The sequence below is a fragment of the Orycteropus afer genome, unplaced genomic scaffold, assembly GCF_000298275.1.
Source record: "Orycteropus afer afer isolate SDZICR_OR568_19922 unplaced genomic scaffold, OryAfe1.0 scaffold00085, whole genome shotgun sequence".
In the NCBI taxonomy this organism is placed as follows: domain Eukaryota; kingdom Metazoa; phylum Chordata; class Mammalia; order Tubulidentata; family Orycteropodidae; genus Orycteropus; species Orycteropus afer.
In genome coordinates this window covers 7,659,536-7,672,715 of record NW_006921672.1, presented here as the reverse complement: position 1 = coordinate 7,672,715, position 13,180 = coordinate 7,659,536, and the positions used below count along the sequence as shown (strand labels likewise).

At 51.1% G+C, this 13,180-nt stretch overlaps 1 protein-coding gene and 2 non-coding genes across 3 annotated transcripts in view; all 3 read left to right on the top strand.

Moving 5' to 3' along the window:
- Window positions 1-1,207: 1,207 nt before the first annotated feature.
- On the top strand, window positions 1,208-1,279 carry TRNAC-GCA. Its single transcript has one exon. It is a non-coding gene; the product is annotated as a tRNA-Cys (tRNA).
- A 674-nt stretch (window positions 1,280-1,953) lies between these two features.
- On the top strand, window positions 1,954-2,025 carry TRNAC-GCA. The gene has a single exon. It is a non-coding gene; the product is annotated as a tRNA-Cys (tRNA).
- Window positions 2,026-4,190: 2,165 nt separating this feature from the next.
- Window positions 4,191-13,180, top strand: part of PLXDC1 (plexin domain containing 1) — a 94,796-nt gene continuing 85,806 nt past the window's right edge. The window contains exon 1 of the mRNA XM_007942015.2: window positions 4,191-4,266. Within this exon, the coding sequence (XP_007940206.1) occupies window positions 4,191-4,266 (76 nt within the window). The remainder of the gene's footprint in view (window positions 4,267-13,180) is intronic.

Below are 13,180 nucleotides of genomic sequence, written 5' to 3'. Positions count from 1 at the left end.
GCTTTTTATTGCCCATAACTCTGCTTCTCAGCTTTGTGGCCTCTTAGCCATCTTTGGGCAAAGGAGAGTACAGAAAGGTAAAGCAGTGGGGCTCAGAAGGAGGAGGGCAGAGCCAAATGCTGAGAGGGGAGAAGGAGGAAGACAGGAACCTCAGATGGTGCCTTCATGCTGCAGGGAGTTCCACTCCTCCCTCCCCTTCTCATTCCTTCTGAGAGGGCTGGCTCTGGACACAGCTCCTCGGGTTTAGGCGACCACTCACATGGTATCCCCTTCACCTTCTGTGTCCTTCTAATGTGAATCCCACTCTTCCCAAATGTCTCATTTCTACAAGGCCTGCCTATTTGTCTATCTTTTTGTAGTGATACACACACACATACATGTATATATATTTCTTTTTTTTACAATGCATTAAGAGTTTTATAAAAGTATAATAAATGCATTAGGATTTTTATAAAAGTGTGATAGATGCCATTGGAAACTGCTCACCTCTTATCTCTGTCTGCCCCCTCACACCGGCTTTTGGTTTCTGTACAAGGGGCTCCAGCAGGAAAAAAAAAAAAAAAACCCAAACCCTTGGAAATGGGAGGGACCTGCCTCAGGAGTCCATCTGGCTAAGGAATGGCTTCCTGGCCTTGGGTTTCACCATGCTCTGCCAGGTTGGAGAGGGCTGGTACCTGGTATGCCAAGACTAGGAGTCAGAGCTCTGCCCGGGCTAGGGAAGGGAGTGGTTTGATACTGACTCATGGAAGAGAGGAGTAGAGGCCTTGAGGACTGCAAAAGCCCGGGAGTTCTATCCAGGTAGAGCTGGAGACAGGATGGAGTCCCAGGTTGCCCATATGTATACAAGGAGCAATACTATCATCTCAGCAAACCTAGGATGGTCCTTGAGGCACAAAGGGCCTCCCCTTCCCAAGCGAGGCAGTGGACTTCTGGGGAAGAGTCTGGGCAGGGATCTACATGGAAGGTCCAGGATTCTTTAACTGTTGTTTTCCTGAGGTGTGATTATGGAGGAAGAACTCGTTGGAAATTCTAGCCATCCCCACGTGGATTCTGTGTTCTTTGTACTAAGTTATTCTGACACGTTAATAGGGAAAAGTTAACAAAAAACACAAAACCCATCGGAAAATGGAATTACTCTGGAGTAAGTGCTGACATCCACTGTCTTATTCCACAGAAATTCATACTAATGAAGCTCAGGTTTCGTCGTGGGGGTATAGCTCAGTGGTAGAGCATTTGACTGCAGATCAAGAGGTCCCCGGTTCAAATCCGGGTGCCCCCTCTCTGTTCTTTGAACTTAAACGTTTTCTTAGTCCTCTAGTCCACTGCTTAGGTTGTGACGTGCAGGATAAAACCGGGTCTTGCCAACCACTTTTGCAGGAGCTGGGAGGATGGAGTCCCGGGCAGTTCCCCTCAGCGTTTGATTCTGTTTCTTTGTCTGTGGGGGAACTGCAGGGAGAATTGTTGTCCAAGAGGTCTGACTTGACCATTCGTGGGCGGAATAGACAGCACAGGGGAAGGTTGGAGGCCAGTTCGCCCACACGTCGGCATGGCCAAGGACCTCGACAGCTCTTCCTCAAGGAGGGAGGTGGAGTTTCCAGAGACCGGCCTTGGGCTGAGGAAGGAAGGCTCTGAGAAGTCCGCGTGAGCGTGTGGGAGGGAGAGAGAATAGGTGAGAAGCAGCAAGCAGGTGTCCTGCAGGTTAGGTGAGCGGAACCCCGGCCCAGAGAAACGTCCCTGCAGTGAGGAATCTTGAATGGTATTTTTCTTACACCATCAGAAGGAATTTTTAGCTCTGAGCTTCTGGAGTCAAACTCTACCTTCACGTGAAAAATCTACTCACAGTCCCTGTTCCTTGTAAACTCAGTCTCTACTTCCCACGCCCTTTAATAGATTTACCACAGCGCTTGCGCAACAGTAGACTTAAGAGGTTATCTGCGCGGAAGAACTAGCAGAGGGGGTATAGCTCAGTGGTAGAGCATTTGACTGCAGATCAAGAGGTCCCCGGTTCAAATCCGGGTGCCCCCTTGCTGCGCTCTTTTTCTTTTTTTTTGAGCTAAAATTTGTTTTCTTGAGCAACAAGTTATTCTCTCTAAATTGATTTATTTTTTTCACACTCTCATGTTGACATTCCTCCGCCATTTTCTTTTGGCAAGCGGTGAGCAGTGACGGAGTGCAAGAAATAGGAGTTTTAGAACAGTTATTCTTAAAATGTGGTCCCCTAACCAGCAGCATCAGCAACACCTGGGAAGAATTCAGTTAGAAACTTGGGGGTTGGGTCTAGAAATCTGTGTTTTAATAAGTACTCCATGAGATTCTGATGCATGCTCAAATTCTAAAGACTTATTTTTTTTAAGTTACACTTCATTAAGAAATGTTTAATTTGTTTCTGTGTTAGTCTTAGCCGTTCAAGAGACTTTTATAAGACAGGCCGTGGGGGACGGTGGACAGCACAAAGCGACGTAGGTCACCTTAGACTTCCCAATTCGACTTCCAGAAAGCAGTGAGATACGAACCTGCGTGGCCAGAGCCAGCGGGGCAGGACAGCGCTTGGCTAGGTCCAGAAAAGTGACCTCCCCCGCAAAGGGGAAAAAAAAAAAAAAAAAAACTGACTTCGAGTGGATCCTGACTCACAACCACCTATAGGGTCGCTATGACCGGGAAAGCAGGGGAAACCTCAAAACATCGCTGCTGCTCGCCATGTGGCCACTAGAGGGCAGCAAGAAGTCGCAACTGGAAGCGGCAGCCTCGGGTGGTCCAATTTGAAAGCCTCCCAAATTGGGATTTAAAGTAGACATTCAGAAGAATTCACAGACAGGCTTTGCCTTGTCGCATAGTAAGGAGACAGAGTTTAGGACTGGAGGAGGTCGACTCTGGGACCTTGGGCCCTGAGGACGGAGGAACAGGAAGATTAGAGAAACTTTAGTTCTTGTTGTCTTCCAAAGTTTCCTCTTGGGCCCCAGTGCCAGCGACCCCTTCTCTTCTAGCCCTTGTCACTCCTCCAGGGTACATCCCCCAATGGCTCTCAGCGTCCACACCCTTCCTACCCCTGGTTTTCCAATCCCTAGGCTCCAGTATCATGGAAGGCAGGGTGCCCTTCACCCCTCACTCTCCCACCCTGCAGCCCTGCAGCTCCTCCATCACACGAAGTAGGTCAGGGAAGGGTAGAGGCACCTCCGAGTCCTGACCTGATTCCCTGCTGTCTATTAAATCTCCTAAATTGCCGGTATTTTTATTCTGTCCCGTAAAGGAGAGCGGGGGGAAAAAAAAAAAGTGGTCTCTCGCCAGAGTCTGCTGTAAGGTAGTGGCAGGTGGGGGGAGAGAGAGGTCTTGCCTGGGTCAGGCCCAGGTGAACCCTGGAGCCCCAGAGAGGAGGGGGACCTCGATTACCTTTTGGAGGGTCCAAGCTATTTCAGGCTAGGAGTGAAGCAGTCTCTCTCCACTCTTTTCTCTGCTGGGCTGGGGACACAAAACAAGACGCTGTCGTAAAATTGCGAGGAAGGGGCGTATAAAGTGGGAGGGGAGCAGGAGGCGGAATGCAGGCCTCCGCTGGGAGAGAAGCTGGGGGTCGCTGCTGCCAAAGCAGAGTTTTGTGGGAACAAAGAACCGGAAACCCGCAGACCACTGAGAAACAGCCTAGAAATTCTGGAGTAACTGAAACGGTAACTTCCAGGAGCCCATGGCCGGAGGAGGGGAGCCCGTTCATTCCTGAGGTCTGGCCCCTGGGGTCTTCACAGAGCGTGTTTCCCTGAGCGAGCCAATGAGATAAAGGCGGGCGGGAGCTTAGGTGCACCGAGCCGGCGGCTGGCGCTCCCGAGGACTCCTCCCTGCGGAGCCCCCCGCCCCCCGCGTGGCCCCCTTCCCGCCCCTCTCCCTCGCCGCGCGCCTCAGGAGCGGCTGCCGGGCGCGCGGGGCGCGCGGAGCGGGCTGGGGAGGCTCCAGCGCGCAGAGTCCCGCCCCTCCCTTCTCCCGCGCTCCCGGACGCTGCCGCTGCCGCTCGGGTAGAGCTCACCGCCCGCTCGCGCTCCCGCCGGCTCGCTGGCCCTGCGCTCCGCAGCCGCCCCGCCGCCCCTCGCCATCTGCCAGCCCCCGGGACTGCGCTGCAACCTGCGCCCGGGACCCCTCCCCTGTCAGGGCCGGGGCAGCAAGCGGGCCGGGGGCGGGTCCGGGTCCGAGGAGGGTCTCGCACCACCATGCGGGGCGAACTCTGGCTCCTGGCGCTGGTGCTCAGGGAGGCTGCCCGGGCGCTGAGCCCCCAGCCCGGAGCAGGTAGGACCGGTAGGAATGGGCCGGGAGTCCGAGGTCCGGGAGGGGCTGGCAAGTGTTGGCAGGAGCTAGTGAGGACCGACTGACGATGTCCGTGTAAGGGGATGGTCTGCGGGGGCCAGGAGCTCTGTTGGGCTGCGGGCAGGTGGGCTAGGACCCATATAGGGTGCGTGAGTGAGAGTGGAGACTTCAGACACAGGTACCCCGACCCTTTTTCCCTCCTGGACAGAGACTGGAGGGACCCTAGGAGAAAGGTCTCCATGAGGCAGTGGGTTGTGGTCCCAAAGGGGACAGCGGGACAGGGGACAGGTTCTAATGAGCAGGTGAGGAACCTGGCCGAGGCTTCTGCCCCAGCTGTTCCTTCCTTTTCTCTTCCCTGCCCCCACCCCAAGCTGAGTCGGATTTTGGGACTGGGTGGGACAGCGAGAGGAAGGTAGAAACCTGGCATCTCCCCTGAGCAAAGCAGCCTAACTCGCCTTTCCTCCCCATTTGGTACCAGGAGAGAAGCCTGTGCACCCATGAAGAAGCAACTCACTGTTTCCCTATGCAGCCTGGAAGATCCTCCTATCCTTCCTGCTTTGCCCTCCTGGCCGTTCTGGCTCTAGATGCCGGGAGGGGCTCCCATCCTGTACACACTTCTTTTCCCCACATCCATTCTTCAACACCCCCCCCCCCCCAGAAGTCCTTTCTGAGATCTACCTTGAGTCCCTTATGTTATAGAAGGAGGACTATTTTTCAATGCATAATTTTTTATTCTCTCCTTATGCACCTAGACTTTCTCTGGGTTTGGGAAGATAGTAATTTGCAGTCAAGCCTCTTGACAAAGAGAATGAGGAAGAGATATGTACTTTCTTGGCATAAGTGCCCTTTGGACCGGTTGGGGCAGCAGAAAGGAGAAGTAGGCAAGGGGGATGCTGGGGTTGGGCTGTTGTTTAAGTGATAGAATGAGTCAGTGACAATGTTCTTAACTTGAATGGTCCCAGCTTGTAACTGGAACAGGCCTGAGTCCCAGCCTCTAGGGTATTGAGAAGGGAGGTGGAGGAGGGGAAGGGCAATGATGGCAGAAGTATGGGCAGAGAGCAGTGGAAGCTGATGTGAGAGGCTGCTGGTGTAGAAACACCAGTTTGCTGGGAGACGGCACAGAAGGTGGCCAGAAACTTGACTTGTAGTCTCACCACCTCACTTGCTGTGTGACCTTGGGGAATTTACTTTCCCTCTCTGGGCCTGTTGCCTCACTTATAAAGTGAGGCTGTTGGCAAAGTCTTTGACTCTTGATGGTGGAATTTGGGAGATCTTTTTTCTCTTTAATGATTGTCTTTCCTTTTTAAATTTGTTATAATGTGTATGTTGTTGTTGTTAATGTGCCGTCGAGTCGGACCTGACTCATAGCGACCCCTCCTTGGGTTTCTGAGGCAGTATCACTACGGAAGTAGATTGCCCAACCTTCATTCTGAGGAATGGCTGGAGGGTTTGAACTGCCAGCCTTCTGGTTATTAGTCAGGTTCCTTAGGCACTATGCTACCAGAGCTCCCATAATGTGTATGGGTAACGTAATTTAGAGAAAAATATCAACATTAACAGAAAGGGGTTGGAGTTAATTTTTGAGGGTCTTTGCAGCCCTGACCTGGCTTGATATTCTGAATTTTGGACGTGGCTGGGTTGATGAGGAATGACCTGAACTGACTGGGACTGAGTGAAGTATAGAGGGAGTCAGAGAAGGGAAATACGGAGGTAACCAGGAAGGGCAGAGGGCTGGTGGCCAGACCCAGGCTCCTTCAGTTACGTTGAGACAGTAGGCTCTTGGGAAGGCCAGGAAGAGGGAGGGAGGTGGAGACTTGAATCACCTCTCTAAGTAGAGAAGTCCCTGTCTTCTCAGCTTTGACAGCGATTAATCCGGGAGAAGAGGACTTTCTCTGCAGTAGGAGAGGTTGAGGAAGCTTTAGGAAGTCGAAAGGAGCACCTGCTGCTTCTGCAGCCTCTTCCCTAAGGGTGGGTAAGGGGAGGGGAACCTACTTATAAACAGACAGCATCACAGAATGCCAGAGTTGGAAAGGCCCACAGCTCTGAGTTTTAGATCCATTTTGCAGATGAGGAAACTGAGGTCACATAGGGAGTAGGAGTCTGAGCTGAGGGGTGACTTGAATTCTCTGGAACCCCAGTCCAGTGTTCTTTTCACAAAGCCAGGCTGGGTTTGAAGGAGGCTCTGTGTGGAGACATGGAAGTGGAACATTCAGGAGCAGGAAAGCTAAGGAGGCTCTGACTGATGGTGAAGGCTTTGTGATCAGTGAATGGACAGCCAGGAGCAGGACCTGAAGGGGTGCTGGCAGCCAGCCCCAAGGCTGTGCATCCTCTGGGCTGGGTGGCAGGGTGTCTCAAGAGGGAGCTGAGATCCCCCAACCTCGTTGATGGATGGGTGTGTTTGATGGAGCCTTAAAACTTCATCCATCATTAAAATGGGAGCAGAAGAAAGAAGACAAGTGACCTAGAGAAAGGTTAGGCAGCCTGAGAGACTGGTAGACAGATGCGCAGGAAAGAAAGCCCCAGTGTGCACGACAGAGGGGGCCACTGAGGGTCTCGCCGATGTGAAACCAGAGGCATCTAAAACAAACATAGAAGAGGTAGCTGAAGGTGGCATCTTGACCTGGGAGTCACCAACCCCTGGTGATCTCGGCAACTCCCTCCTTTCTTTGAACCTTGGTTTCCCGTTCTATAAAATAGGAGTTGTCTCTAGGGCCCCTTACAGCCTGATTCTGCTTCCTGCCTCCTCCTGGGACTTCTCAGTGAACTGAGACTACAATCCAAACATTTTATGGTGGCCACCAGACAGTCTTTCCCCCACCTTCTCCTGCTCTTCTAGGTCATTCATGCATTCATTATACCCAGGTGCCTGGCTTTTCCATCCCTTAACACACCCCAGGCTGCTGTCCCATCAGATCTCCAGATAACTGACTTCTCTTCATCCAGGTCTCAGCTCATGGGTCACCTCTCCAGAGAGGCCCACCCTGATAGCTTTGTCTAAAGTAGCAACAACCCTCAATCCTTTGCTTTATTTTCTTCATAGCACGTCCCACTATCTCGGATTGTCCTACTTGCCACATTAGTCATTTTTTAATATGGCTTTCCCAACTAGAATCTTCATGGGCACAGGCCTTGATTCTGTCTTGTTCCCTGTGATATCCCAGCACCCAGCAGCATGGTAGCTGGCACACAGTAGGGTCTCAGTAAATGTGTGTTGAATGAGTGAGTGAGCAAGTGAATGAAGCAGGGGTGGTCACAGGCTCCAAACTCTCCCTCAAGAGAAACCCAAGAGCCCTCTTCTCTCTTGAGTTACCCTGTGATCCTTCCCTAAGCCTGCCTTGTGCCTCCCTCTCTCTCCAGGTGAGCTTCCTCTGTGAGTCCCTGACTGCCAGTGGGAGGGTGCAGTTGGGGGCTTTGTAACTTTGAGGCAGGATTTCAACTCCAGGTGCAGAGCCTTCCCAAGGCCCCTTGGAAAGTCAGTCCCTGCATGAAACCCAGGGGAGCCAGGAGGACTTTGCTGAGTGCTTTAAGTAAAATATTTTGTTAAAGACTCAAAATGATCCACCAAGTGTAGGATTTATCATACCCATTTTAGAGATGGGAAAACAGAGGCTTAGAGAGATTATATAATCTGTCCAATGTCTCAGTCAGTAAGATTCAGGGTTCAAGCCTGAGCTTGTCTGATTCTGAACCTCTGCTCCTTTGTTGCTACCATAAGGATTTCCAGTGGGGTTGTTCCCCAAGGGAAGGGTCTTTTCAGCCTTTCGTATCTCAGGTACTCAGGGTACTTAAGGCTTCCCCTTCCTCCCTGCCTCCATCTCTCCCTCCCTTCTATCCGTCATTCATCATCCATGTGTACTTACTAAGCACTGGCTTTATACAAGTCAGATGCTGGGAGTGTTGCTTTCCTGTAGTCTACAGATGCACAGGCAGTGATGATGTACCTGAATGGCGCTCAGATGGGCCCATACTGATCAGGGGCTTCTAGCATTTGAGGAGAAGGGGGAGAGGTGCCAGGGAAGGCTCTGGGAGGAAGTGACATCTCATGAGACTTGAAGGATGAACAAGAGCTCATCAGGAAAAAGGTTTATGGAGCAGAGTAATCCTGGCTGAAAAAACTGCTTGAGTGGAAGCCCTGCAAGTGAGGGAGCAGGGCTGGGTCATGGAAAGGGCTTAGGGAGAGAGGAGGCTGGAGGGGTGGGCAGGGATCTGCTCACAAAGAGCTCCAGTGCCAGGTGGACAAGCTGGGGCTTCAACCAGAGGACTGCGAATAGGAAGCCTGACAGAGATGTGATCAAGTTTGTCTTCTAGACCATTGTTCTGGCCAGAGTGTGGGAGACTGACTTAGGGCTGTTAAGGGTGGAAGGTAGGAGACTATTTGGGAGCTGAAGGAGAGAGGCAATGGTGGCCTGGACCGAGTGGCAGCCATGGGGCTGTAGAGATTTAGGAGGCTGGAATGATAGACATGGGTGATGGGTGGGATGAGTATAGTTCCACCCAGGCTCTAAGATGCCACAATCTGGCTTTCTGGAAATCCACTGCCCCCTGCCCCAGAGCAGAGCAGTGTCACATTAGAGGGCCAGGGGCACTGCTACTGGGCTGTCTACTGTGTGCCAGTGGGCACAGTCTCTAGGGCCATGCCTTGGTTCAGGCCCAGTGGTCCCGAGCACAGGCCTCTCCAGGAACCTAGCCCTTGTGCTGGCCTGCCTTGGAAACAGCCTGGGGTTTCTAGTCACTTCATGTTGCATTTTCTATGATCATCAGCAAACTCTGGGTTGAGCCTGCCTGAGTTCAAATTCTGCCATGAATTAGTTGTGTGACTTGGGATTTTCCTTAACTGTTTCATGCCTCACTTACCCCATCTGTAAAAATGGATTTAACACTAGTACCTACCTCATAGGAGTCCCTGGGTGGTACAAATGGTTAGGCACTTGACTGCCAGCTGGTAGTTGGTAGTTCAGACTCATCCAGAGACATCTCAGAAAACAGGCCTGCTGATATGCTTCCGAAAAGTCACAGCCTTGAAAACCCATTGGAGCAGTTCTGCTCTACATGTGGGATCTCCATGAGTTGGAATCGACTGACTACACACCGTCACCACCCATCTCATGGGATTTTTGTGGGAATTAAATGAGTTAATGAGCTTAAAGCACTTGGAACAGTACCCAGAGTAAGCATTCTCTAAAAGTTAGCTATGGTTTTTATTATCACTAGCATTATGACTGGAATTCTGGTGGTGTAGTGCCTAAGGCATTTGGTTGCTAACCAGAAGGCTGGCAGTTCAAACCCACCAGCCACTCCTTGGAAGGAAGGTTGGACAATCTACTTCTGTAGTGATACTGCCTAGGAAACCCAAGGAGGGGTTGCTATGAATCAGATCCTACTCAATGGCAATGAGGTTTTTTTTTTTTTTTTTTTTTGGTTTAGTATTATGACACCCCACTAGTCAGTGCTTTACTTGACACCATGAGTGAATGAATGCATGAATAGCTTGTGTTCTGAAGCTTCTTGCCATTCCACACAGACGGATACACTCTCATACACACAGGCGTAAGATACATACTGGGAAGATGGAGCTCCCTGAGGGAAGGCTGAAGGTAGAGCAGGGAGTGGCCAAGGGTGGAAAGGTGTGTGATGCATGTGAGCACCCAGAGAGGAGGGCCAAGGCCTTCCAGAAAGTGTTCGTGGGTGTGTGCACAGGCACGTGGGCCCCTACATATGCACACACGAGCAACCAGCTGTGTTGGCTTCTTTCACAAGTTGTGGGGGTGATGTCCTGTCCCAGCCAACCGGGAAAGGGAGGGATGGCAGGGGACAGATGCAGCATAGGTTAGGAGGGTAAGATTCAGGGCTGGGCCAGGGTAGGGCAGGGTTCCTCAACAACCCCTCTCAGTCCCTTGCCCTGCTCTCTTTCGTAGACTCTACCCATGACCTTGGACTTGAGCCCTCTTCTATTTATAAAATGAAATTCCTTTCTCTTGCTTGATATTCATGGCAGCCTGTGCCATAGGTGTGAATGTCATCCACGTTTTAGTGAGGAGGAGACTGAGCCTGTCTAGGTCAACCGATAGATGCAAGGTTGCACAGTTTGTGGGTGGCAGGACTGAGAGGTCAGCCCGGATGTCTCCTCCCTGACCCCACCTCTGGCTGGCCTTCCCCTCCCTGCTCTCTCCCCAGGCCTCTGGCCTCCACCATCCAGGCATCCTCCTGTCTCAGTTCCAGCTTTGCTGATGCCTGTTGATCCCCAACAGGACCCTCTGGGCCACCTGAGCTTCTCCACTTGTTCTGCACATGCTCCTTCTCTGCCCTGGCTCCTGCCCAGGCCTGAGAGCTGCTGGCAGGAGGAGCCGGGCAATCAGGAGGACTAGCCCAGCATAAACAGTTCTGTCTCCAGAGGCAGCTGTGGGGCCCCACCCGAGAGGAGCTAGCAGCCCTGGTGTGGGGTCTGGGTGGTGGGCAGATTGCCTTCCTAGCACTGGCTCAGGTCCATCTGTGGGCAGCCAGTGGGTATCTTGGGGAGAAGGCCCAGGGACTATCCCTCTCCTCACATTCTCTAGGAGCATCTGGTTGTGATTAGAGGCAGAGAAGGAAGAGGGGGCCAGCAAGGGCCCAGCAGGCACCAGCAGCCAAGAATGACTTAATTGGATAAAATGTCTAATGACAAACCAGGGCCCCACAACAGAGTCCTGGCCGCAACCCCAGGCCTGGTCCTGGCCACGCCTTGTTTCAACTTCTGTCCTTGCCCGGCTCCCAGGAGTTACCTCCTGTGCTCTCAGTCATGCAATGATTGAGCATCTACTGCTTGCTAAGCACTGAGGATACACATTTGAAGAAGGTGGAGAGAGCCCTGGGAACTTAAGTTTACTGGGGCAGCTGGCACATAGAATACCAGTGGGTGCTCTAGGAGGGAGATAACCACATGCAGGAGCTCTGGGGAGTGGAGTGGGGGTGGAAAGGAGTTGAGAAGGGCATTTGACATGGGAGTAGGCCTGCAATTGATGAATGACACAGGTGGGGAACATCAGATCCACCTCTGATGATCTGTGCCCATACACACATTCATGGTGGGTAGATGATTAGAATGAAAATATAAGGCACAAATCTTTCTGAAATAGAGAAGGCTGGTATTGTGTCATTTGGAATAAGAGTTATGATCTGGAGGGAACTGGATGGGACATCAAAGCTAGGAATGGCTGCTAAATGGCCTATGCACAGACACTTTCCAATTCTATGCCCATAGTAAAAACAAACAAAACAAAAAAAAACACAACTCATTGCCATCAAGTCAATTCTAACTCATAGTGATTCCATTGGATTCCCAAGGCTGTCAATCTTTATGCAAGCAGACTGCTGCCCCATCTTTCTTCCATTAAGTGGCTGGTGGGTTTGAACCATTGACCTTTTGGTTAGCAGCCAGATGCCTTAACCACTACACCACCAGAGCTCCCTTGTCCCCATTGTACACATAGTAGACATTGCTAATTGATCATGACAATCTTTTCCGCTAAGCACAAATAGAGCCTCCTAATTCTCAAGTAAAGTACCCTGGTTGTCACGCATTGATTGGCTGTGGCATTTGAGATGTGCAGAGGGTGGGTGATTTTCTTGCTGACTTCACTAAAGCCAACTCGAAGTCTAAATCCAAATATCCTAATACCAACTTCAAATGCAGCGCTTCCTCTGACCTCAACTGCCAGAGGTAGGTTAGGGCCCATAAGTTAAAGGGCACAGTCCTCCAGACTGCTAACTCTGCACAAGACTTCAGACTCCAGGCACAAGCTTGGGATCCTCACACCCTTTCACTTCTAAACCATTGTATACAAATTTGGGATTTCCATCACCCCCTGTTTTTGTCAGGTGCTGCTGAGTCAGTTTGACTCATAGTGACTCCACGTGACAGAGTAGGACTGCCTCATAGGATTTCCTAGACTGTGCTCTTTTTGGAGGCAGATCACCAGATTTCCTTCCCACAGAGCCACTCCATGGATTCAAACTGCCAACCTTTCCTTTAGCTGCCAAGTGCTTAACCATTGTGGCACCAGGGCTCCTTTATCACTCTCTAGGGTTCAGTAGAATGACTCACAGAACTCAAGAAAGTGCTGTACTTAGGATTACAGCAAAACAGATACAAATGAAGAGACTCATAGGACATGATTCATAGGACTTGTGGGGGGCGGTTCTCAGTGTGGAGCTTCCATGTCCCAAAAAGGGACCCGTCATCTTTGTCTTTCACCAACCAGGAAACTCACCAAGCTTCAGTGTCCAGAGCTTGCTTTTATTAAGGTTCTATTATGTAGGAAAGAAGCTCTGGAGGTACAGCAGTTAAATTCTGTCAGTGAGGTCGCTATGAGTTGCAATCACCTCGACAGCACCTGACAATTATGTAGACATGGTTAATTGAATCACTGATCATGTGGTTGAACTCAGTCTACAGCCCCCGTCTCTGGAGTAGGGCTGATCATATGGGGGTCTTTGTGGCCAGCTTGGCCAGCCCCCACCTAACAAGAGTCATCTCATTAGTATAAACATTCAGGTGTGGTCTGCTCATGGATAACAAAGATGCAAATCACTGGGGAAATTCTTAGGGTTTAGTGATTATTTCTCAGCAACCAGGGACAAAGACCAAATTCTAAAGTTAATTGTATAACCACAAGATGAGACATAGTTTTCATTCTTGAAGGTGTCTAAGTCCCTTGTTTAATAGGGAAGTGTGGTAGTTCGGTTTGTGTGTCAACTTGGCTGGGCCTGGTTGAGTGGCTGGGCAGCTGGTGGTAGTTAATCCCCATGAGGAGACTGGCAATCAACTCCATGGTGGGATCTACAACAAGCAGCTGGGTGGCTGCCTTTGGGTATGTGATCTGCTTCCTGTATATAAGGAGAAGCCTTTGGGAATGGTCTC